Below are 24972 nucleotides of genomic sequence, written 5' to 3' on the forward strand. Positions count from 1 at the left end.
TCATAATGCTACATTTCTTAAATCATGTTATGTATTTAATCTATCATATATAATTTGTACATATTAGCTAAATGTAATTTCCAATATTGAAGATTTGATTCAACTATCACACGAGTCCACAACAAAATTTCCTACGGAAAACAACAAAGTTTTCTATGCAAAAATAGGCTATTATGAAGCATATTCTTGATTGTTAGGAGTGGCGGATCCACATGGAGGCTAGAGTGGGTTGAAGCCCACCCCCAAACTTTTTTGAAATTTTTTTTTTCCGGTGACATCACTTATTATTTCGGTTTGAAATTTTAATTGTTTGTTGGCTGAATTTGATCAAATTTATTTGTCCATTCATTAATGTTATGTTTGTTTATTATATCAGCTTTAATTTTGTCATGTTATTTTTGATTTGGGTGAAATTAAAATTCAGGACAAATTTCGGAATAACTAAAGTTTATGTATTAACATTATCACTTTATAGACCCTAAAAAAAATCATTATCACTTTATAGAGTTAAAAAAAATACCAAAATTCACTAATAATTTGTGGATTTACAACCAATTAGCGTCTCTAAAAATATGTTGTGAAATACTGATGTATAAAAAGTACTCCCTCCGTCCCACTCTAATAAACATGTTTTCCTTTTTGGGACGTCCCACTAGAATAATCATTTTCTATTTTTGGTAATGATTTTACACTACAAACAATGTGGCCTCATACACATTTACATACTTTTGCACTCAAAAAGTAAATTTCTTAATCTCCGTACCAAAAAAAAAAAAACAAGACTATTTTCCTTGGACAGAGGGAGTAATTAATAAGTTCCAAAAACTCTTTCTACACTAACAGAAAATTTGAAAGAAAAAATATCTAGGTAATTTGGTGAATATTTTAAATAGATAATAGTGTTCATTAGATAAAAAAAAAAAAGCTTTGTCAAAATCTTGATTATTCATTTTGATATGCATCCAACTATAAAATAATTTCATCTTCATTTTAATGTTACAATTTTTGTTAGAGCTATTTTATATAATATAAGAAACTTATCGAATTTTAACTTTTATTTTCTAAATATAATATTATTAAAAATATAAATTATAATAGAATTTGGCTTGGAGATAGTCCCCAAACCCTCGTACAAATTCAGCATTCACTAATGAAATTTCTAGCTCGGCTACTATTGTTAGTGATTACGAATCACAACAAACCTAGTTTTTGGTGAAGTTTACTCATTTATGATTATACTAAAGCAAAGTATTTGATCAATTTCACTTAATAAAGCTCGAGCAATAACATGAGAAAATGGCACAAAACTGACAAACTCAACCATGGTAAAATATTTGTTACTCAATCACAAAAGTTCCATGCAAATTTCTGCATAGCGAGCATCATAATTACCTTAAGATGCTAGTGTTGCATGCCCTGTCTTTCTGCCTCTGAAATAGATGTTATTATCTTCAACCACTTATTCCAACTTTCCACCTTGTCTACGTTTACCAATTATATCAAACAGGTCTTGAACTCTTTTAGAATAATTTTCAACAATGGCTTCAAAATCAAAATTAGGCTCATTCATTCTCAATCGATCCTCCAGAAATTTAATAATAAATTGAGCTAATTCATCTGAATCTAGTCTATCACCTACGGTGGATAGCTTCTCGAGAAGTTTGAATGCGGCTAGGGCTGTAAACAAACCAAGTCGCTCTCGAACTATTCGGAGCTCGGCTTGAAAAAAGCTCGTTCAAGTTCGTTTAGAGAAGCTCCTAAAATAAACAAACCAAACTTGAGCTTAGTAATATATAGTCATAAAGCAAAGTTTATTCATTTCTAATCATACAAATTTCAAGTGAAAACAATATGAAAAAAGTAATCAGATTCTTGATTGCCACTCATCATCCCATTTTTCTTGATTTTCAACCTCACCCAAATCCCAGCAAAATCAACAAAAAACACAAACTAGTTTTTGGAGCAGAGTATGTAGTTTTATTAATCTCTAATCATACAAAATCTGTCAAATTTTTGAGATTATATATATATATTCAAGGGCAGCCATAAGATTTACCTGGCCCTCCATAGTAAAACTCAGGATCAAAAACATAATCATGGATGTAATAAACATCATAGCATCTATACTCATCAGCATACTCAAATGCCCAATCTGGAAACTTCAAAACATTGCCTATCAGCACTCTCATCCTATTCACTTCCCCACAGTTATGAGCCATGAAGACGGGATACTGCCCGCTGCCCATGGCAGTCGCCGTGTGTGGGCTCACCCCGACTCTCGAGCTGTGCACCTCACCACCCCATTGGACAGTCTCAGCATGAACTCTCAGCCTTGCAAACACTTCAGGCGGCCAGTAACCGATGTTGATCTGCTCCCCGTACTCCACCCACCAGTTGCCCGTGTACGGATCCTAAACACGAAACCAACAAAATATTTGAGGTTGCAACATAATATGAGACATGAGCCAAAATGATAAGAGATGAAGTATTGCTGACATTGTAATAAACTTTTTTTTTTTTTGAGATTGTAACAGAATATGAGGTCTAAGGCAAAATGATAAGTGATGAATATTTTTGACATTGTAAATGGACATGACAGATCCTAAAGTAAATGCAAAAAATATTTTAGGTTGTAAACATAATATGAGACCTGAGCCAAAATGATAAGAGATGAAGTATTTTTTTTTTTTTTTTTTTTTTTTTTGAGATTGTAACAGAATATGAGGTTTAAGGCAAAATGATAAAGTGATGAATATTTTTGACATTGTAAATGAACATGAAAGATCCTAAAGTAAGTGCAAGAAATATTTTAGGTTGTAAACATAATATGAGAGCTGAGCCAACAATGATAAGAGATGAAATATTGCTTACATTGTAAATGAAGTTTTTGTTTTTTTGAGATTGTAACAGAATATGAGGTCTACGGCAAAATGATAAGTGATGAATATGAATATTTTTGACATTGTAAATGAACATGACAGAATATTTGAGGTTGTAAACATAATATGAGAGCTGAGGCAGAATGATAGGTGATGGAATATTGCTAACACTATAAATGAAGATGACTGATCCTATTAAGAAAGCAAAAAATTTGAGGATGTTACAAAATATGAGAGCTGAGCAAAATGGCCAGTGATGGAATATTGGTGACATTGTAAAATCAAGATAATGAATCCTAAAAAGAACGGAAAATTTATATTTGAGGTTGCAATAGAATATAAGGTATGAGGCAAAATATGAGCATTGCTGACTTTGTAAATGAAGATGACTATTTGATATGGGAGTCCATTGGGATCTGAAATGGGATATATTGCTGCACCAAGGGCTATCTCGTTGCTCGTTTGGACGAATCCGGGGCAGGTCAGGTCGAAGCAGCCTGTTTCCTTGGCTGCATCAGTCTGAAAAAACACACAAGAAATTAGTTTAAATGAAAACTTATTACAATGTAGTTAGTACTTTTGTCAGATTTCAAGATTCTTGATTTAGTATCACAAGTTTCTTCTGCTTCTCGTCGTTTTTCTTGCAGTTTCTGCATCTATTTCTTGAGATAGTTAGTGTCTAATAATCAAACAAAACAGTGCATTTGATACTTAACTACACAATGTAGTAAAGTTGTCTGATTTCAAGATTCTTGATTTTAGTATAAGAAAATCATTATGTTTCTTGTCAAATTTTTCTTGCAGTTTATGTTTGAGTTGAGATACTTACTGTCCAATAAACGAACAGCCGCGTCTGCCTGTCTCCATACACAGTTGGATTCACCTAAATACACAATTTTAACATAAAAAAAAGTAGTATGATTCTGTTTTTCTTGTCTTGATTTCTCAGTGTGTGTGTGTGTTTGCACGCGTCTCTCTAGCTACTTACTTGCCATCCCGACTCCATGGCCTCAAAGTCGTAGTAAGGGCCGGTCTTGAGCGCCACCCTTGATGTCGAATACTCATCATCCAGCTCCACATATGGGGTGAAAACCTTTATATCTGCCTTACCTCCTATGTAGGCATACCCTTCTGTATGCAGTATTGCCAACTGCAGCTATAAACATTAGACCAAATATGCCTCAAAACATAAAAGGACTGATGTGTTTGCACACTTACTGAGTAGTTATGGCGCAGCCAATGCTGCCCGTTGCTGTCATTAGCCTGCGAGCTGTGGTGAGAAAACACGGCCCTTTTCCTCCCGTAGTTGGGAAGATGCTTCCCCTCTGCTCTTCTAACGGGGATTGTCCCCTTCGGGCAGCTCCCGTTTTTATGCCATATTTGTGTTGTCACAGTTTTAGGAGAGCCTCTGCTCGCGTCCGGCTGCATCTCTACGTGGTGGCTCGGGCTCTGGCTCTGGCTCGGGCTCATCTGTGTGAAACTCACATAGTATTAGTAACTAAAAATACCTTTTTGTGCAAACATTAGTCCTTTTTTCACCTGGATTTTGTGATCCCTTAATGCTGGATGATCAAAAGCTGGCTGCTTGTAGATATCTATGCAATCAATGATATCTCCATCTTCACTCTTTAGCATATCATAGAAATGAAATAATAAATTTTTTAAGAAGAAAAAAACATGAAATGAAGGGATTAATTAGGCCTACCTGAATGCTCAAAACTGCATGGTTTTTGGGAAGGGTAGTTTCCACCATTCTGCTGCATAAAACAGTTTGTAATGACACTAAAATCACCAGATATTTGAATCCCATTTTCTAAGTGAATTAGTGTTTTTTCTCCTCTTGCCAAAAAAACAAGGTGGCTTCAAAGATTCTTAAATTAAATCTTGTTTCTGTTCAAGTAATGTGTAGAAACTAAGTAAATTTTCTTTTTTGGTTTGGAGACAAATATTTCCATAGAATTGTGCTTGAATACTGCAGTTTTTGCACTTTTAAGTTAGGTGTTTGTGGAAAAAATGTCACATTTTGTATGACTTACTTTCCAAATCATTTATATGTCATTTGGGGTTTGAATTTTTAGGCAGAGATCTTTTCTGAGCTTTGTTTTTACTCTCATAGAAATTGTGTTTCCTTGTCTTCTACACAAAATTCTTAATCCACTTCTTATGTATTAATATCATAAACCTTGATGGTGAAAATCTAAAATCCCAAAATTAAACTTAAACAGCTAACCATGAACCATAAATTCTAATTTATTAGCAAAAACTAGGTCGCATTTTTGTGCTATGGAATCATTTTTCTTTCTCTAGGACAAATATTAAAAAGATAATTAAAATCGAGAATTAAAAAATATATACATAAATAAATTGCAAACTCATAACTTTTGTCATTTCCAATTAGTAGTATTCATCTCATGCTCTCTGTACTACTAATAAATATATAAAAATATAGTAATTCAAACTAGTTGCTATAAATTTTATAAAATACATATTAATCATACAATAAGTAAGAAATAAGGAATTTTTATGTCTTCATTATTAAAATACAGAAAATTTATCAGATTTAATACAATTACAAGTAAAAAAAACGGAAGAAATATAAATTATAAAATAAAAATGGGGGTGGGCTAACAGCCTAACCCTCACATGTCTCCACAACTGCTTATCATTATTGACACCATACAACAGAGTAAAACCATAAGCAATAAGATGTAACAAAAATTATACTAGTACATGTTATTGGATGCCATTAATTTAGTTTGTATACCCAAAAAAAAGGTGCAATAGAAGCTAGGTCACTAATTGGTAGATGAACGACATCGATCGTGAATCAAATGATGTTAAGTTTGAATCCTACCGTTTCTAAGGGGACATCAAGCGGTGCGACCTTCTGTATATGAACAGTGAGGTCTCGGGTTCAAATCCCACTGCTCCCCCTCCCCAACTCCCACAAGTCAAAAAAAAAAAAAAAAACAAGTTTGAATCCTACAAACACTTTTTTTGAATCGAGTTATTCAAAGCCCAACCACGAGCTCCCTTCTTGTGAGAATTGAGCATTCTTCATGCTCCAAGCGCTAAGGCTCGAGACACCAATGCTCTTGGCGCCGTTGTTGAACACATAAATGTGGGAGTTTTCGAAGACGGCCAACGTTGGATATGCTCTTGCAGTGATGCAGGCCTTCCCCTTCCCGCCAAAACTCTCGATTATCGAGTGATCGATCTGCACGAGCATAAATCATGGTTAAATTCATTTCCTTAGGTGAGAGCACATTATTATTCGTGTGGTGAAGATGGAAATAAAATACGAGATTGAAATATAGAAATTTGGAGATCTTTACGTACCAATGTTCTCAAGGAGATTTCCTTATTAGGATCAATATCGAGGAATGAACCATAAATCGCGTCTTTGACTGGCGTTTTTAGTGAAGATCTGATCAATGTGTACGCCAAACTTGTTACGTATTTATAAACTTTAGGATTTTGATTGAGAATCGAATCGAAAAATATGTTGTACCTACCTGCTTTGATCGCTGCACATGAGCACAACGTGCTTGCCACGACCCTTGAAAATCCGAAAGAAGATAGCAGTTTGTTCCGTCAAATCCTCTGAAGCCAAGACTAAGAGACCGAACGGTCCTAAGACCCCGTTCACGGATGCATTGTTTTGGGTGCAAATGAGTTGGGGGTCGAGCAATCCTTCATCGATTAGCTCGACTCCGTCTAGATTTGAAACGTGAAATGAGACTTCAACATCAGCCTATAAGGAAGAGATGAAGCAAAATTAGGAAACAATCACGGATTCCATCATGTACATAATGATATAAAATACGAGAATAAAATAAAAAATATTATGAAAAAAGGAATAATTGAAAAGTAGTTATACCTGTGAAGCCGTGATTCCCGCAATTTCTAACATTGTCCCACTCTCAATCTCTTTAATATCTAATGTAACTTTTCCATCACGAAGTCCTTCAACCTCTTCAATAGGCCATTGTATCAATTGTGTATGATCTTCATGAAGCAAAATAGTTCTTGGCAATGCTTGTAAGCCGTACCACCCCCTTGCGATGCTATTGGCTTCGCTATCGCCCTCGAGCACCCACGACCACAACACCCTTCGTTTCTTGGCCGCATCGTAGAATGATTTGGACGCGTAGAAATTGCCATAGTCATACCTTAATTGGACACGATCATCCATGAAATCAACCCCGACGACATTGAATTCATCCGTCATGGGATCATAAGTTCCTATGACGTAATCGTCGCGACCACTGAAGCTCGCCTTGAGGACGTGCAACACATCTTCCCCATTGGCGGACGTGTCGAGTCCATCACCACCACTAGCACTAACAGGGTAAAAATCAGGACACTCCCACATTCCTGTCCTATTCGACATGTGTAGGGGGTTATCGCCCCTGCTCCAGCTAATAAAGTCGCGACTCGTGTACAAAATCCCAGCTCTGTCACTGCCAAGTTGGCTCCCAATCAGGACACACCACGTCTTGTCCATCTTCTGCCAAGCGGTCGTGGGGTCCCTAAAGGATCTTGGATCAATGTCCGAGGGTGGCCTTATCAACGGATTATGCCGAGATTTCACCCACTCCCTCAAAAAGGGATCAGAGGTGTCTCTCGGCATAGCAAGATTTTGCACCTCCTCGCCCTCAACACTGATACTCGTATAGAAAATGACGGGCATGTTATTGTCGGGGAGAATTGTGACGGAGCCGGACCAGCAACCTCGTAGGTCGTACGGTTCCGACGGAGAGAGTGCGTGCTCGATGTGGGTCCAATCGACGAGGTTGTACGAAACTGAATGCGCCCATGAAAGGTTACCATTACCCCATGTTGCACCATATGGGTTATACTGATAGAAGAAATGGTACACTCCATTATAGTACATTGGTCCTGTCACATTGTTCATCACCATTAACATTATATTTTTATATATAAAAGATTAGCAAAACTATAAAATAATAATAATAATAATAATAATAATAATAATAATAATAATAATAATAATAATAATAATAATAATAATAATAATAATAATAATAATAATAATAATAAATTACTCGAATGATCGTATGATCGTGCTCGTAGCCTGGCTCTATTCCTGGATATTTTCTTTACGAATAAACTATGGGATAAAATAAATACAACTAACAATTGCAGAGAAATATAATTTGGGCAATAATATTTTCTTAATTTGTTACTCGTAATGAGTTGATTTTACTGAACTGAATTCAATTCACTTGAAACAGACTAACAAAGAGAATCTCATCTTCAACCCTAAAATGACGAAAACTCAAAGTTCTATAAGCCACTGTCTAGAGAGAGAGAGAGAGAGAGAGTTTACCATTTGGATCTTTAAGCTCATAGGCAAAGAATCATCATTTGCACCAACAAATATGCCCAATGAAAAAGGAAAATACAGAAAATTGTCAGAAAATTTTAGCAAATAAAATAGAGTGAATAATGAAATTATAACACAATCTGTGATAGAACAAAAAAGAGATAAATATACCATTCATCCAGTTTTTGGGAGGTTGAAAATGGAATCCAGTTCTGTATGGCTGCTTCTCTTTCGCCTCATCAAATTCTTCAATAATATTTCTATTTTCTTCGAAATATCCAGTTTTAATGGCATAACCTATCAAAATAGCTTGCAATAACACTACCCATATCACATATTTCTCCATTTTTAAACCCACAAATAGAGCTCAAATATTGCACGCAGATTACACTGATATATATGTGCTCACTTATATAATTTTTTTTCTGTACATGTATTAATTAGATTTTTTTTTAATTGCAACTTGCACTAATATACATAGTTTGATGTATACATAATCATTATTTAGTTAGGCTTTTTCAAAGTTGAATCTTGAAACAGGAAATACATTTGTTTAAGCAACACATATCCACAAATTTCAGAGTGTAGGGAGTATAGTATTTTATAAAATTGCACTGTTTCTTGTCTCATGACTTTAAAAAGACTAAGAAAATTGGCTTTATAACCTGCTCGCTTTCCCGAGTCTTATTTTATGTTATTTTGGATCTCTGTAACAACTTTCTCGATAATTCACTATTGTTATATTTCATCTGTCCCACGAATCTTGACACGTTTTTCTTTTTGGGCCGTCCCACGAATCTTGACACATTTATATATTATTTATAAAATTAATGATCCTAATAACGATTTATGAGGTATTAGAATAAAATAAATGTCTAAAACAAAAAAGATAATGCTAACGATGGCTAAACGTGAGTGGTGCTCACATAAGGTATATAGCATAACATTCCTCATATATATATATATATATATATATATAGCTCACCGTCCAGACGACAACCCCAAACTTAGATTTTTTTTTTCCAAAATGTTCATTTACTTATTATTAAGACTTTCAATTTGTTTAAATGTTTTGAAGTGTTATTTAATAAATAATTATTATCAAATTTTTAGTTAATTATTCATTAATAATATGATTTTAATATTATATATATGTAATTGTCGTTGTGGATTGATGCTAGCCAAATGAATTTAATTCATTTCTCATCATTTTATAACAATAAAATAGAATTTAAGAAAATATGTGACTAGGTTGGCCCGACCATCTTATAGTCCGAGAGAAACTGAGTTAGGCTTGATAAATTGCAATCCGATCAATTTTCTGGCCAACCTTACCCGGCTGATGAGTTCCAGCCTAGCCCAGCCTGGTCAATTTGCCACCTAAAAGTGGCCTAACACCATGATTTAATTTTTGGTGTTCATTTATTAATTATTTAATTTTTAAAAAATATACAATAACAAGTGTTAATGTGATGTCACAAAGCCTCGAATTCGTGACTAAGTAGCAGCAACACTTAGAGCTCTGTTAGGTCTCGGAAGGTCAGGATAGGTGTATGGGGGGAGGGAATACACCTATAGGCTATTTTTCAAAACACAACACAGAACAATCTTTAGACTGTTGAAAGAGTTAAAGAAAACTTTAGTTACAAAGGTTGAAGAGTGATACTGAATCTCTCTTTAGTAAAGAGATATCAGTTAGGCGCAAGACTTTAACTGATATATGTGAGGCTTCAGTCTTGTTGTAAAACAGAGGAATGTTATGAATCTTACTGACTATCCGAAAATTTATCAGTTAGACTAATAACACTGGCAACGGAAAACTTTTCTTTTGAAATAGCCTTTGTGATTAACATGTTGTCAGGTTAAGGTTTCACTTTGCGATTAATCAGTTTCAGTTAAAGAGACGTTTGTGCACAGATAAGAAAGTAAAACTAAAAGCGATAAAAGACAAATGATTTTTACATGGTTCAGAACAAGTTTCTACGTCCACGGTCAGTTGATCACACTAACAAACACTTTGGGCTTGTGCTTACGGGTGCACAACAAACCTTACAACTGAAAATTTAATTTTCAGTACCAACACACTGGTTGGATTTCTCGCTCACTCTTAGCACGCTAAGACACCACAATGCCTTTGCTAGCACTGGCTAAGATCTCTTGGAGTCAGAACACTGGTTTGAACTCCGCGCTACTCAAACACTCTTTTCGCTCAGTTGAAATGAGGTTCGAAATACCAACTAGATCACAGAGAACAGGCTATCTGTAATCGGAACTTAGGCTTTGGATATACAGTGTATTTGCCTAAGGATCTAAGATAATGTAGGTAATCAGTAGTCTGATTTTGGCTTTGTGTATTCTCTTCTTCGATTCAAAGTTTGATGGCTTTGAATAGCTGAGTGGCAATTTCGGCAGCGCTTCAGCTTGTGCTTTTGAATCGGTGAAGATTGAAGTGATCCTCGAGCTCTATTTATAGGAGAGGTCTTGAATAGATCCATTGGCGGAGATGGTCTTCAAGAATTCATCCGTTGAGAGAGTAATTTGAATTTGGCCTGAGGCTTCAATCTTTGAGGTTCCTTGTTTGGTGAGAAACGGCGTCTTGGGTACAAGAGGTAAGGCGTCTCTGAAAAGGTAATCACCAAAAAGGAATGTTCTGCAGAGAAGAACGATCCTCTGTATATATGCATTTAATGCGGATGTACTTGGAGTGCGTGGCTTCCTTTGAATTTCTAGAAAATCAGTCCGAGGAATAATGTCAACTGATAGTTGACTTTAGTTACAGTCCGCTAAATCCACGTAGACAATATTCATGAATCAGTTATGACTGATTCTTCGGTTGAGAAGCTCGTTCAATCAAACATCCGTATTTGACTATGTTCTTCAGTCTTTAGTCTTCAGTCATCCGGTCTTCAGAACACTAAACAAACTAGAAGGAGAACTCCAATACTTGAGTTCGAAATTCTAGTCTATTACAAAGAAAACCTAAGGATTTTGGTATCATCAAAACAAGGGCTATGATATTTCATTAAGTTCCCAACAATTTCCCCATTGGGCTTATTTAGTCTATTCTTTTATTCCTTTTCTTTTTTTTTTCTTTTTTTTTATCATTATTACATTTAGTCATTGGGCTTATTTGAACCTTGGGCCTGAAGCAGGAATGAAAAATTCGGAGCCCGACTAATTTTTGGGCTGACCTGATTATGTAAAATTGGCCTCATGGATCGGGTCGGGGCGGACGTTTTGACGCAACTCCAATTGTCGGTTAAAAAACATGTGCAAAATAAATAAATAAATTAATAAATAATCGTTTATATCAATGAAAAATAGTAGTAGTAAATTTTACATATGCATGCCAACAAATGCAACTGATGCCGGCTCATGTAAATTGTACCTAGAAAATATTTATTAGTAATTGTACATGAAAATGCAATTGTTAAATAATCAACATTTTCTGACATGCTATTATACACACGATAAATATATATGTACATATATAACCGGATGAAATAAAAAATTGTTTTAAGCTTTAAGATGAATCCATCACTTTTTCGGTCGAATTTCATGATTTTGGGTTCGAATTTGATTAGGATAAAAAATTCATTGTTTTTTAGTTAATCAATTTATTGAACAATACTTATAAATTTACCCTACACCGAATAAATAAATTATTTCATTACAATTAATTATCACGATTCCCACGCTAAGAATGATTCCCATGTACACATTTTCCTATTCATACATGTATATCGTTATGTAAATATTTATTTTGTATATATAATATTATTTGAAGGGTGTTTGGCTGGGATCATAATTTTTTTAAAACAGCCCATAAGCTTATTTAAAGTATTTGAAAAAAATAAGCTCTTAAACAGCTCTAAAAATAAACTCTTTAGAAAATAAGTTTCTCTATCTCTAATTTTTTGTTCACAATTTAATATATAATAATCATTTTACAATTATTATTCAACTATAATTTATTATTTTTATCATATATCACTTTAAGTTCATCTCTCTAGCAAAAATTTCTATTTTTAAAAGATCAATTATCCAAACACTTTGACAATTGAAAAACTTTTGAAAAACTACATCTTATAAGTTTTTGAAGCATCTTATAAGTTATTGAAGTTTATAAACTCTTTAAAATAAGCTTAGTCAAATATCAAAGATACCAGATAATTGTGTGAGTCGGATTTTAACGTCAACATGAAATCCGAAGAAAATAGAAGAAATAATTTAAGGAATCAAGAAAATAATAATAATAATAACTTATTAATCCTACACACGAGACTAAGATCCTATTTATATGTCACAAACTAAACTTAATACTAAAGCCCATTAATCAGGATAACTGAGCTCAAGTCCTCTTAGTCTCTGTGTTGATTTCAATTTTGATATTCTATTTTAATCTGTAACAAATATTGGGAACAACTAACTAATAAATACTTCATCCGTCTCAGCTTTTAGCATCCAACTTTTCTTTTTTGGTCGTCTCACATTTTAGTATCCATTTCTATTTTTAGTAAAAGTAGGTGGGGCCCTCACTCAACTTTAATTATTTTAACTCTCACATAAAATGTGAAACCTTTATTCCACTCACAACATATCAATCACTTTATTAAAACTCGTGCCGCTCTCAACTGGATACCGAAAGCCGAGACGGATGGAGTATTAATTGTTAGTTTTGAGTCATAAATCAATTATGAGACTCTTAAGCTTCTTTCTCATCATCGAACCTTATAAAACTGAGAGAAACAAAGGTGATGCACAAAACTGCCCACATCAAATTGTAATTTACATATGTTATTGGCAAGCTACAATAACAAAAGTTTATCTAGTATACAAATCACATATAAATTGTAGATTACTGACATTACATACAATTAAAAATTTAATTTCCAATTAAGTTAGGCAGATGTTGCCAAATTTTCTATTATCTTCTGAATTATGAGAGACTATTATGAGGAGGAAATTGCTTCGTTGCTAAGTTTTGTAACATGTACAAGGACATAATCAAGTGTAGACGTAGCAATTTGTAATTAAAGTTTAAAAGTATGATTTATTGGTAGAATGAGATGACCTAAGATGAAAAAAATTTGAAAATTTTATTTTCAACTATACGCACATAATTTTCAAAATAATAGCAATATAATTACATTATCATCAATATCCTATTCACCACTTAAATACGTGCATTAATACGTGCACTGTGACGAGACGAGAGATCAAACACCAAAAAAAAATCTCTTATATTATACTCCCTCCATCCCGCGAAACTTGAGCAGTATTTATTTTCCGGTTGTCCCGCGAAGCTTGAGCACTTTACCTTATATGATAATTTTTTTTTTAATTTACATTTTCATTTTTTCACCTACCACACTCAACACACAAAATATTACTCCTTCCGTCCCACTAGAATTGACACACTTACATTTTTTGTTAGTTCCACTAGAATTGACATTTTCCTAAAATAATATGTGGTCCATACTTTCTCTACTCACACAAAATAAGTGGACCCTACCTACTTTACACTCTTAACCCTTTATTCTTAGGAGAATGTATTGGTTTGTGATTCTGTTGGATTTTTTTGAACTTTAAAAAGTCCATGGATTTTCGTGAATTTAGGAAATTCATAAACTCTATGCAGAATTTGACTGACTTTTTTTTATTGATTTTCATGGATTTTCATCGACTTGATAGGAATTAGGAAGACAACAATCCAACTGAAAATCAAATATATGTATATTCATATTCATATTCATTATAAAATTAAAGCTATCGAATTTATAATATATGCAGCAATATTGTTTCTGAAATTGGTGAAGGAGATTAATAAAGTTCTGATTTGTGAATGATTTAGAAGATGTGAAGTGAAAACAATGTTGTATGTTGCTAAATAATTATTCTGCCTCTGTTCGTGGTAGTCCACCCCATCAATCTTGTTAGCAGATTCCCCAATTTTACTTCTTGGTCTGGTGTGGTTACGACCCTCACCTCCCTGATAATTTGTCGTATATAGCGCCTCCTAGAACCCCATGATGTCCATTGATGAACTCCATCTCTTCACCAGGAACAACAGATCTATATCAACCCAGATATCTATCAAGACTAATATCTCTTTCTGGCCGAGAATATGAACCAACAACACGACGTGACCAAAAAAAAAACCTACCTCTTTTTATTTATTTTATATTTATTTCTCATTGTGATAAAAGAATCCACAGAAATATCGTGTGATGAGATGAGATTTATTTCTTTGTATTTTTGCAGGAGAATTCATCAAAATCTGTGGAGTTTTAAAATTCACATATTTTTGAATAACTAATAATTTTTTAAGACTTTTTAAAATCGATATTGAATACCTCCAAATTTTTAAAGACTTTTAAAAGTCTTGATTTAATACCATCAAACTTTCAAAGTCCAAAAAAATTCTACAAACTCTACAACCAATACACCCCTTAATCTCCGTGTTCAATTTAAAATGTCAATTCTAATGGGACGGATGGAGTAATACAACACTGAGATTCCATAAATTAAATAGTTCCTACTTTCAACTGAAGTCATAAAATTCGGTTTGAAAAATGAACATGACAGAATATAATGTGAAGTTTAGAACATAAAATATGCTTTCTCAAAAAAAAAAAAAAAACGGAACATGCTTTTAACTACGTGTTGAACTAAGACAACAGCAGCTGTAGAAGATTCTCGAGAAGCGAGATATTTTTTCAAAAAAAAAACCAATGTTTACCTGCAAAGTAACGTCTCCCTTGACTCGTGTTCCGTGCGGTTCTCTCGACGTGTCAGAATCTGATTCGCCCACTGCACAAAACCAGAGCCCAGTAACTGTACCAACGGTCAGAACAGCTGGACACTTGTCTCTTTTCCTCCCCTTTCTCACTAATCAATCCGTAAATCACTCGAAAATGATAAATCAAAGCTTAAGCGCCGAGATGATTATACGAGGTAATATCTTCTTCTAACTTTTTTCATGTAACAAAAAAAAAATTATACTTATATTTATTGAGCTAATAATAGAGTATTTAGTGTATAAAGTTAAAAATTTTGAATTTGAATCAGATTTTTAATTTTTTTTTAAATAAGGAAATACTAGTATTTTCTCAATCTCATTAATGATGGTTCAATTTGTTTCGGTACAAAAATCAAGGAGAATGTATAAATCAAATAAAAATTAATAAAATTCACGTATTTTTTAAAGTTAAATAATATTTTTATGAAAATAAGTCATCTTTAATGGGACAATTCAAAAAAAAAAAATCAATCATATTTAATAGGATGAAGGAAATAGTTATTTTAAATTATTATACTCGTATAAAAATACTTTACACGAATTTTGTGTGTAATCAAAATTATTTACACCATTATAAAAATTTGTGTAACAAAGTAATTACACAATTACACAAATTTTAGTGACACATAATATTCGTGTAAATCTTTTAAGTGTGTGGGAAAATAATAATTTAAAATTATCACTTTTATATATTGTTATATATATAAGTATATATTTATAATTTTCTATTACTTATAATTATCATTAGCTAGTAGGTAATCCTGCCAAGTGCCAACTAAACGTTGGATACGGCGTCGTATCACCCCAGCTGTCTCTCCTGTCTCCTCCACTCGATCGCCAGTCTGTACTGCTCGGGCAGCTGCCCGTACAACCTAGCCGCTGCCCGAATCTCAATCCCTCCCCCCAAATCCGCCTATATATAAGCTCCACACTCTCATTCCTCTCTCTCTCAGCTCCGCCGTTAAATTTCTCTCTCTCATATCTGCATTTCTCTCTCGCTCTAGCACTCACCGCCTCACAACTCAACTCGTTCAATTCCGCTCCTGCTGAGCAATGGCGGTGTTCAAGGCTAGATCTCTCATGGTCGCGGCGGCGATTTTGGCTCTCGTAGGAAACGCTGTGGCGCAGGAGGCCCCGGCGCCTGCTCCTGCATCCTCCGCCGGAGTGGCGGCGCCGTCGTTCGCGGTCGGCTGCGCTCTCGCCGTGGCGTCGCTGGTGTTCGGATCTGCGCTCCGGATCTGAAGTTCTTTACTGCATGCGTATTAGTGAGTGGTGTTTATAGAGCGACTGTGGTTTACTTAGGGAATTTTATGAGTGTTTGTGCAGATCTGCTTCGATTTGTGATGGAGTTTGATTTTTAGGCGATTTGTGTTCGATATACATTATTTATTTACTCCTTTGTACGTATTTGGCATTTATATTAAGGTATTTAATTTTTTTTTATTACTGTTTTGAGTGTGAATTTCGATTTCGATTTACGGTTTCGTCCAATTTAATTTTAATTGAAAATTCAGCTTAGTAAATATATTTCGTATCTGAAACAGCTTTTTGTATATCAGAATTACAAGCTGCGATGATAATATACGCCACTTTTTGTTTTGCATGGAAATTATTTACTTTAATTTTAAGGTTTGAATAAAATTATGAAACCATATGAGTTGTGAATTCGGAGTCGCTTTTTGTCTTGATCGTGATTTGCCAACTGCCACAACGGATTCGTCGAATTTGATATGTCGATATCTCAATTATTTCTTGTGATCTTCAATGTTAATCTAATTTGAGCTAAGAAGGTGAAATCTAAGTTTTAATCGAAGCCAAATTTCTTGCATGTTTGTTATACATATTCATCAGGAGCACCCAATAAATTTGAGAAAAATTAGTACTAATGTAAAAATGCTTTCATCTAGAGGGAGAAAAAAAATAGAGAGAGAGAAAAGAAGAGAGAGAGTTTGGGAGTGGGTAGTGCTTTTTTTCTTTTTTAATCTACTTTTGAAGTGTTCCTACTTTTGCTGAGCTAAAAATTCTTAACTGAAACACCCTTTTAGTTTCTTCTACAGAAATAGTTCAAATTTTCTTCATGTTCTTTAATTTCATCCTATTTATTCTTAAAAATTCGACCTTTTAATAACTCTTTTGTTTTAATAATTTATTAATATTTTGTTCCTTTTTTCCTAATAATGCTAAACTTTTAATCTTAACATCTTAATAATTGTTTCACTTTCTGTCCTAAAAAGAAATGGATATACTCATAGAATGAAAAATTTAGAAAAAATCAAAAGCAGACATTTGAATTTGTGTATAATATCATCAGCCGCATTAATTGCTGCTTTGATATTTGGTGGAATGTATCGTTCACGAATTGATTGAATTAGGATAAAAGCTTACTTACAACTTTCTTCTTTCAATAAATCTATTACTTTCGTCCCTTTCATCGATCCTATCAAAAATTATCACTTTCATTTTGATCATAATTTCTCTTTTTAACTATAACTACTTATTTTTATATAATCTCTCAATCAATTTAACTATAATAACTTATTTCCATTCGTCATAATTTCCCTTTTTAACTAAAACTACTTATTTCTATATAATCACGCAATCAATTTAACTATACTAATAACTTATTTCCATTCAACACATAGTCTACCAACTTTTTTTAAAAACACGCATCATGTACATCCATACTATGGCAATTACAAACTAGTTCACTAAAAAAAATTAATTTATTTAATTTATTTTTTTAAAATATAAATAAAATTAAATTATTTTAATGCATTGTCTATATTATATCTATTTTAATAAAAAAATTGCATTTAAAAAAAAATTACAAAAAATAATTATAATATGAACAAGACAATAATATAACTATTTTTCATTTTCAAAAATAAGTTAAATAAATAAAAAAATTTCCTATTTAATTAATTTGTGAGTCACCACAGTCTAGAATCGACTTTTTTTTTAGGTAGTAAAGGAGGGAACATCATTTTTTTTTATATAATTAGATTTATTTGGTTGTTTATCTTCGTTTTATGCTAGTTCTAAATGCCGGATCGTGTTTTCCTAAAGGAATGATTAGATTAACTATTTCTCTTTTGAGATAGTTCGGAAATAAATACCCAAAACACACCCATGAATAAGATGCTTTTAACAAAGCTAACATAGCATTCAAATTATGTGCTTAATTTTCCATCACTACAACTTTTTTGTTTTTGTGAAATATAATTTCACCATCTCATTTTTCATCTTCCATTAATTTTTTTACCACCTTTTTTTTTTCTTCAATTTAATTTAATTTACATACACTGCTAACGCCCTTGAGGCTTTAGCTGTTTCCTAACATTCCTTCTACTCGGAGTCTGAATCGATCACATTTCCCATAGCTCTTAATCCTCTTGGTCTCTGAGAAATAAAAATAAACTATACTAATTCATAACTTAATTTAGAAAAAAAAAACATATACTAAAATTCAATTAATATTTGTAATTTAGTACCTTCTTGGAAACCTTCTTTTCACGGACTTCGTAGCGTTCGAGGGTCAAGTCGCATAGCCATGAGCCCGGACTCACAAGCTGTAAATGCAAGATAAAATTCATTATTCATTATACTACATCATAAAATAATAAAATGGACTCAATAAAATTAAATTATAAAAATCTTAATTCCATTAATGAGCTGTATATTACACTGTTCTTCACGTGAAATAAAAGGAGAAACAAGCCAAAAAAAAAAAAAGCCCCCACCTCCACCTCCAAAAAAATTTAGGCTTGAGATGGGGCTAGTTTGGCATGTTCCTATTAAAATGCAAAATCTTGCCTATTATGAGAGAGTTACTTTTCATATATATATATGTAACTGATCATCTACCCACCGTGGGCATGCATAACGTGCCCACCATGATGTGGCAATTGTAATTATAGTAAGATAATTTTAATTAGAGTAAGATTTATTAGTTATCTTTCCTAATTAAAATTGTCACATCAATGGTGGGCACGTTATGCTTGTCCACGGTGAGTAGGTGATCGGTTCTGTGTGTGTATATATATATATATATATATATATATATATATATATATATATATAGAGAGAGAGAGAGAGATTCATGATAAATGTGATAAATGTATTGAGAATAGAGAATGTTTGAGAAAACGCACTAATAAGTTAATACTTCCTCCGTCCACAAAGAACGTGAGGTGGAGTGGTGGGCACAAGTTTTAAAAAAAAAGTTGACAGATGCGATTTTAGTGTTGAAGGATAGTATTGGCCCCATCAAATTATAAAAATAAAGGTTGATTATTTTTAAGTACAAAGAAGCTTTCTAAAAAAAAGAAAACACACAATTTTTTATGGAGGGAAGGATTATTTATATAAATAAATTAATGTAATGCATGAATAAGCATTCTTAACTGAATTAGGATTAGAAGACGAGATTTTCATTGTATTAGTTAGATACGGCTATTCTTATTCTTGTGTAAAACCTCATACTTCATTATAAATCAGTTGTCTTTGACCAAGAGTAAGAACTAACAAAGAGAGGCTAATAAATTTGGATTAGAAACTAATCAATTTAATTGGAAATTATTTATTAAATCCTATTAAAACCTTAAAGTATACTTCTACATAAGAAAGTATAATAGTCCAACTACAGAAATACAATGTGCCTACCACTAAATACACTTTATTTTTTAAAAAATATATGCACAATTTAAATGGTGACAATTAAAGAAAATATATGCACAATTTAAATGGTGACAATTAAAGACAAGGCCGGTGTGAAAAGAAAATCGGTGTAAAAGCCAAAATAACAGCATTGAATTTGATGCTTTCTCTTGTTCTTCCATTATTTTCTGCCCCCACTTTCTCGATTGAGAAGTTTTGTCAAATATTAAATCAACAAAATTAATAATAGTGGGAAAAGAGCCAATCTTTTATCCACATCGAAGCGACACGTGCAAGCCACGTTGATGGATGTCATAGCCCCCACATGGCTATCACTACCTAGCAATTACTAACCTCCTATAAAAGAGTCACGTCCATTATTTTTGGCCCTCATATGAGGAGCATAAGTTTTAAGAAAATTTAGAAATATATGTATGAAGTGAAAAGAATATCCGATCAAAATTAATTTGTGTGAACGTGAATGAAATATAAAAATATACCCCATATGTTTTAATAAAATTGGTTAAAAAATTGCTGAGTATATTGATAATGAATAAAATGTATATATATAGTGAAGAAATGATGGATAGTGGAAAAAGAATCTCACTTAAAAAAAAAATACTTACTCCGTTTCTTAAAAATATGAATATTTGTGACATAAATTTTAAAAATATTAAATAAAAGTGTATTGTGAGTGAAAAATAGATCACACTTTATAAAAAGTAGAAATGAAAAATAAAGAGATTGTGATAGGATGAATGTTCGAAAATTGAAATGTTCATCTCTTTGTTAGACAGTTTAAAATAACAAAATATTCATGTTTTTGTGAGACGGAGAGAGTATAAAATTATTTGTGATATAAAGTCCTAAAATAGAAAGGAAATTCATTTGGGGAAGGATCAAAAAGAAAATGAAAGAACAAATTTGGGGAATAGAGAGTATATTCTTAAAAAAAAAACAACAACAATATTTATTGTAGATGAAAGGAACATATTATAATTTGATTTGAATAGCATAGTAATACACATTACATAAATATAACTTACGTCTTTGTTTGAGAGCAAGACTTAGAAACTATGCCTTACAAATAATTACAACTTTCAACACATGTATAATAAATCATAGCCAGATTTTCGCATCCGAAATATAATCCTTCCCCATTATTTATTTTTTTTTTTTTACTTGGGGGAGTTGGGGAGGGAAAGCAGTGGGGTTCGAACCCGGAACCTCACTGTTCACACACTGGAGGTCGCACCGCTTGGTGTCCCCTTGAGGACATCCTTCCCCATTATTACTCATTAAAAAAACACAGATTTCACTTACTCAATCAGCATTTTCGTTCCAAATATAAAATTTCTTTTAAAGCATTAATCGAATTCGAATTCGAATTCAAATTACATATATAGGAAACAAAAAGTTAAAATCAAGTGTGCTCAATCTGCAAAGCATTATTCCCTACTTTGACTCGATGAAAAAGGAACTTCAAGTGCAGAAAGCAAAATCAAGAAAGAAGCAACACGCAATTTCCTACCAAACGCAATACCTAATTAATTACCTGCTAAATTAATTTACCAAATTCGTAATTTGACATTCAATAATAAATAAATAAATTAAAAGGCACGAATAATTGAGGGGAAAAAACGCAAAAAAAAAACTCACATTGAGTGTGCGCTGAATCAACTTAGCTCGCTTCTTGGGCCGTTGAGGGAGCTTAGACCCTTTAATCGCCATGAAATCCTCCTCCTTCTCCTTGTTCGTCAAGGCAATCACAAACTTGGGCCACACCGCGGCGGCTGCCGCTGCGGCGTCGCCGTCGCCCTTTTTGATATCTTGGGCGTTCTCCGATGACCCAGAGCCACCGCCGTGGTGGTGGTTGGTGTCATGATTGTGGTTGCTATTATTGGTCTTATTATTTTGGTGTTGGCTATTAGCATTATTGCTAATAGATGTGCCTTTTCTTTCACCTCTATCCGGAGAGGCCAAGCCCCTCACTCCATTGCTATTCCCTCTCATACCAATTTCTCTCTCTGAATTTCTAGCAAAAAATAACATATATGCATCAAACGCCATTTTCAAGATTTTACAAAAAATAAAAAAACAGTATCATCACTATCTCAAACACATCAAGAAAAATTGACAGCACAAAAGAAAAAAGTTACACTAGTAAAAAAAAGGAAAAAGAAAAAGAGTTTTTTCATGGAGGGGGGAGGGAAATTACTTGAATACCCTTGGGCGATTGGTGATGCGTAGAAAATGGGGGAGTTGTTGAGGGAGGATGTGTGTGGTTCTTGTTTTGAGTCAGCTTTTATATTTTAGAGGGAAAAAGGGGTCAAGAATGAGGCCTGTGTGTGTGTTGGCCAAACATGTGCAGCTATGGATGAGAGATTTGTGCAAAATAAGGGGAAAATAAAAGTGAGCGTACGGTGATTTTATGGGAGAATTTGGGCCATTGATTGGAGTTTTACATGATTCATTAAACGCAAGCTGCTCAAACAAAACAAGATTACGTGTCCTAATCTAAAAATATGGATGTAACAATAAAAAGCAAATATAATTTCATTGGAAAAGAAAGACAAATAGGTGGCCCACATTCCAAAGTCCCAAAAAAGACTATCGCACATTAAATGGAAAAAAGGGTAGGTTCGTTCAAAAGCTTTAGCGGTGATGGGAATTGTGGAGCTACTAACACCAGAATTAAAGTAATTTAATTTATGCATTTAGCAGATACTAATGATAATGATAAAATTCTATAGTGATGCCACAACCAACAAAATAGTAGATCAAAAGGAAGGGGGCCAATTTGGGTTATATCAATTCTTGATTTCACTTAAAACATGAAAGCTATTTTTTATTTTTATTTTTAATCTTCACCAGAAGAATGAAGATCATCATCTTCTTCTGAAGAAACATGCAGCTTTGTGAGTAAATTAAATGAAAATCTACAGGAAAAATCTCATCCTCGTAACAAAAAAGTCATTAAACTCCACACGAGAAATATACATATATTTTCTGATTAACCATTTTTATCCAATTTTATGGAGCATTTATCAACATTTTCCTTTAATTCAAATCAAAACTTGAACATACCCAATTCCACTTTCCTCAATGGAGCTAAAAAGAAGAGAACTATCAATCAATCATAAAGCAAAAATCCCCCACGCGAGTAGCACGTGATACCCAAACCGCGATTGAAGAACAATTCACACAATTATTCTTCACGAAAAAAGAAAAAAAAAACAAACAAATGAAGAAAAAAACGTTACCTGAGAATTCGACGAGACGGCGAGGCGGGGCGGTGGCGGAGGTTCAGATAGCCATTGGTGATGTTGGGAGGATTTGGGATCGGATTCTTGGTAGTGTTGTTATTATTGAGAAGATCCGACCTAACGACCCGCCGGTCCACGCGAACCGCTGCCCGCTGAGATGGATCCGAACCGGCCGGGTCCTTAGTAGTCGCGCCCTTAACGTGGACCTTCATACAGCGTAATCTTTTTCGGTTCCCCCACTGCAGCACGAAGTCCGACGACGTCGTAGCGGCTGACCTGGACACTGATCTGTACAGCAACCCGTCTCTATTGGTTGGATGAGAATTCTTCCTCTCCATCTCGATGCTTCGTGCACCTCTGCACATTCACGAAAACAAGCCGTTTGATGTTAATCTGAGCTCTGATTGAGAAAAAAAATTATACAGCGTCGATGTGAAAACGGAGGAGCGGAAACCACTCGGAAGTTCGGAATTGTGCAATAATTAGCCAATTGCAGAGAGAGAGAGAGAGAGAGAGAGAGAGAGGGAGGGAGAGAGAGGAAAATAAGACATTCCAGAATTAAAAAAAACGACGGAGAAAGAATGGCTCATGATCTAAATTCTGCTACAATTTTGGGGGGAAAAAGATAGATATACACAGAAAGAGAAACCACCAAATTTTGACATAATTGAACGAAAGGAATGGGCTCGATTTCATCATTATTCACGATGAGATTTTTATTTTATTTTTCAGGAGAGGAAAAAAGTGTGAATGTGGCTTGGCTTTGCATTCTGAGCAAAATGGCTGAGAGAATATAGTGTTCTTCACATCTGAAGCTGAAATGTTTCTACAGACGCAGAAAATTTTACTTGAAATTTTCAAAAACAAATGGATTCCAGAAAGTGATTTTGGTGAATTATTCACTGATGCAATCACAGGAACGAGGAGAAAGAAGGTAAACAAAAAAAATAGCGGAATTTTACCAGAAACTTTTGTGGCGAAAACTGTGGTGAAAGATAAACTGAAATTGTGAGAACAGAAATATTTCCGAAACAGTAATTGCGTTACCGGCGAACTTCAATTCTGTTCACTGCACTCTGTTCTTCCGCAGATAATCCAGATTTTGCTTCTGCTTCCAAAGATAAGATAAATCAGCTGACAGAATCATTCGAATCTGCAATTGCGAGAACAGAAACTTCAAAAGTCGGGATGAAAATTCAACGCTCGTTTTTTGATCTCTCCCGAATCGAAGAATCAAATTACCTTACGGTATCTGGATTTCGAAGCCAAGCATTCATATCATCGTCTCAAAAGCGGTGAACAGAAAACCATATCTGCTGAGAAAATGCATCCAATTCACAGTAATTCCCCCAGCAGAGTCTCCGAACGCTCGCATGTATCGATTGACGGTAAAATAACAACAAATCACAGCTTCCAATTCGGATCTTCTGAACCAGGAAACTAATCCTATATCTCCAGCACTACCTGTCGAACGAAAATTCCAGATTAATTTCCGAAACAGATGGAAGAAAAATAAACAGAGATGGAGAATACAATTTATCAGAACCTCTGGAGTCAAAAAACTCGTATCAGAAATCCAATCAGAGTACACAAACAATTCCACAATTCTCCTAACAAAATCGAGCTTCGACGCCTTCTCCTTCAACAGCTACAAAAATGCACCTGCAATTCAACAATCACGATTCAAACTTGAACTCAGAAAACTGAGAATTTTATTCCTACGAAACGAGAGGTTTAGATCGTTTCGTATTATCCAATCCTCCACATTTCCACTCACCAGATGCTCACGACAAATAATTTAGAGAGAGAGAAAGAAGCACTTTCAGCTTCTTCGCCTCCGCCTTGTGAAACGATGAATGAAAAAGAAATACGAAATTACTCTTTTTTCTTCTTCAAACTACCATTTTTATACCTCCAAAGTTTCTCAAATTCAATCTGTGGCCGTTGAAAAAAAATCGACGGTGTAGATGGCTTCTCATTTTGGCTGTGTGAGACGTCGTTTCTGTGTCCCACATAAGA

At 33.9% G+C, this 24972-nt stretch overlaps 3 protein-coding genes and 1 long non-coding RNA gene across 12 annotated transcripts; 1 reads left to right on the top strand and 3 right to left on the bottom strand.

Moving 5' to 3' along the window:
* Positions 1–1998: 1998 nt before the first annotated feature.
* LOC130994886 (uncharacterized) lies at positions 1999–4872 on the bottom strand. Its single transcript, XM_057920007.1, has 7 exons — positions 4585–4872; positions 4419–4505; positions 4098–4349; positions 3868–4029; positions 3709–3762; positions 3252–3398; positions 1999–2411 (listed from the first exon to the last, which is right to left on the bottom strand). Exons 1-7 carry the CDS (start codon positions 4687–4689, stop codon positions 2034–2036), a joined length of 1185 nt encoding a protein of 394 aa, XP_057775990.1. The 5' UTR covers positions 4690–4872; the 3' UTR covers positions 1999–2033.
* Positions 4873–5549: 677 nt separating this feature from the next.
* Positions 5550–8628, bottom strand: LOC130994846 (beta-fructofuranosidase, insoluble isoenzyme CWINV1-like). 2 transcript variants are annotated; one of them, XM_057919949.1, is made up of 6 exons: positions 8401–8628; positions 8233–8241; positions 6760–7781; positions 6395–6633; positions 6219–6306; positions 5550–6096 (listed from the first exon to the last, which is right to left on the bottom strand). In XM_057919949.1, the coding sequence occupies exons 1-6, from the start codon at positions 8573–8575 to the stop codon at positions 5887–5889; spliced, it is 1743 nt and encodes a 580-aa protein (XP_057775932.1). In that variant the 5' UTR covers positions 8576–8628; the 3' UTR covers positions 5550–5886. The 2 variants fall into 2 exon arrangements, with proteins under 2 accessions (XP_057775932.1, XP_057775933.1); XM_057919950.1 differs by lacking the exon at positions 8233–8241.
* Positions 8629–15695: 7067 nt separating this feature from the next.
* Positions 15696–16634, top strand: LOC130995019 (uncharacterized). Its single transcript, XR_009092003.1, has 2 exons — positions 15696–16511; positions 16546–16634. It is a non-coding gene; the product is annotated as an uncharacterized LOC130995019 (long non-coding RNA).
* Positions 15983–24879, bottom strand: LOC130994923 (uncharacterized). Of its 8 annotated transcripts, none has more exons than XM_057920078.1 (8): positions 24731–24879; positions 24500–24615; positions 24196–24417; positions 24001–24061; positions 22951–23310; positions 21347–21722; positions 18523–18600; positions 15983–18430 (listed from the first exon to the last, which is right to left on the bottom strand). In XM_057920078.1, the coding sequence occupies exons 5-8, from the start codon at positions 23289–23291 to the stop codon at positions 18377–18379; spliced, it is 849 nt and encodes a 282-aa protein (XP_057776061.1). In that variant the 5' UTR covers positions 23292–23310; positions 24001–24061; positions 24196–24417; positions 24500–24615; positions 24731–24879; the 3' UTR covers positions 15983–18376. The 8 variants fall into 8 exon arrangements, with proteins under 8 accessions (XP_057776061.1, XP_057776054.1, XP_057776058.1 ...); XM_057920071.1 differs by having other exon boundaries at positions 15983–18448; XM_057920075.1 differs by having other exon boundaries at positions 15983–18448; positions 22951–23314; positions 23999–24061.
* Between the last annotated feature and the right edge of the window lie 93 nt (positions 24880–24972).

This window comes from Salvia miltiorrhiza, chromosome 7 (assembly GCF_028751815.1).
Source record: "Salvia miltiorrhiza cultivar Shanhuang (shh) chromosome 7, IMPLAD_Smil_shh, whole genome shotgun sequence".
NCBI classification, from domain to species: domain Eukaryota; kingdom Viridiplantae; phylum Streptophyta; class Magnoliopsida; order Lamiales; family Lamiaceae; genus Salvia; species Salvia miltiorrhiza.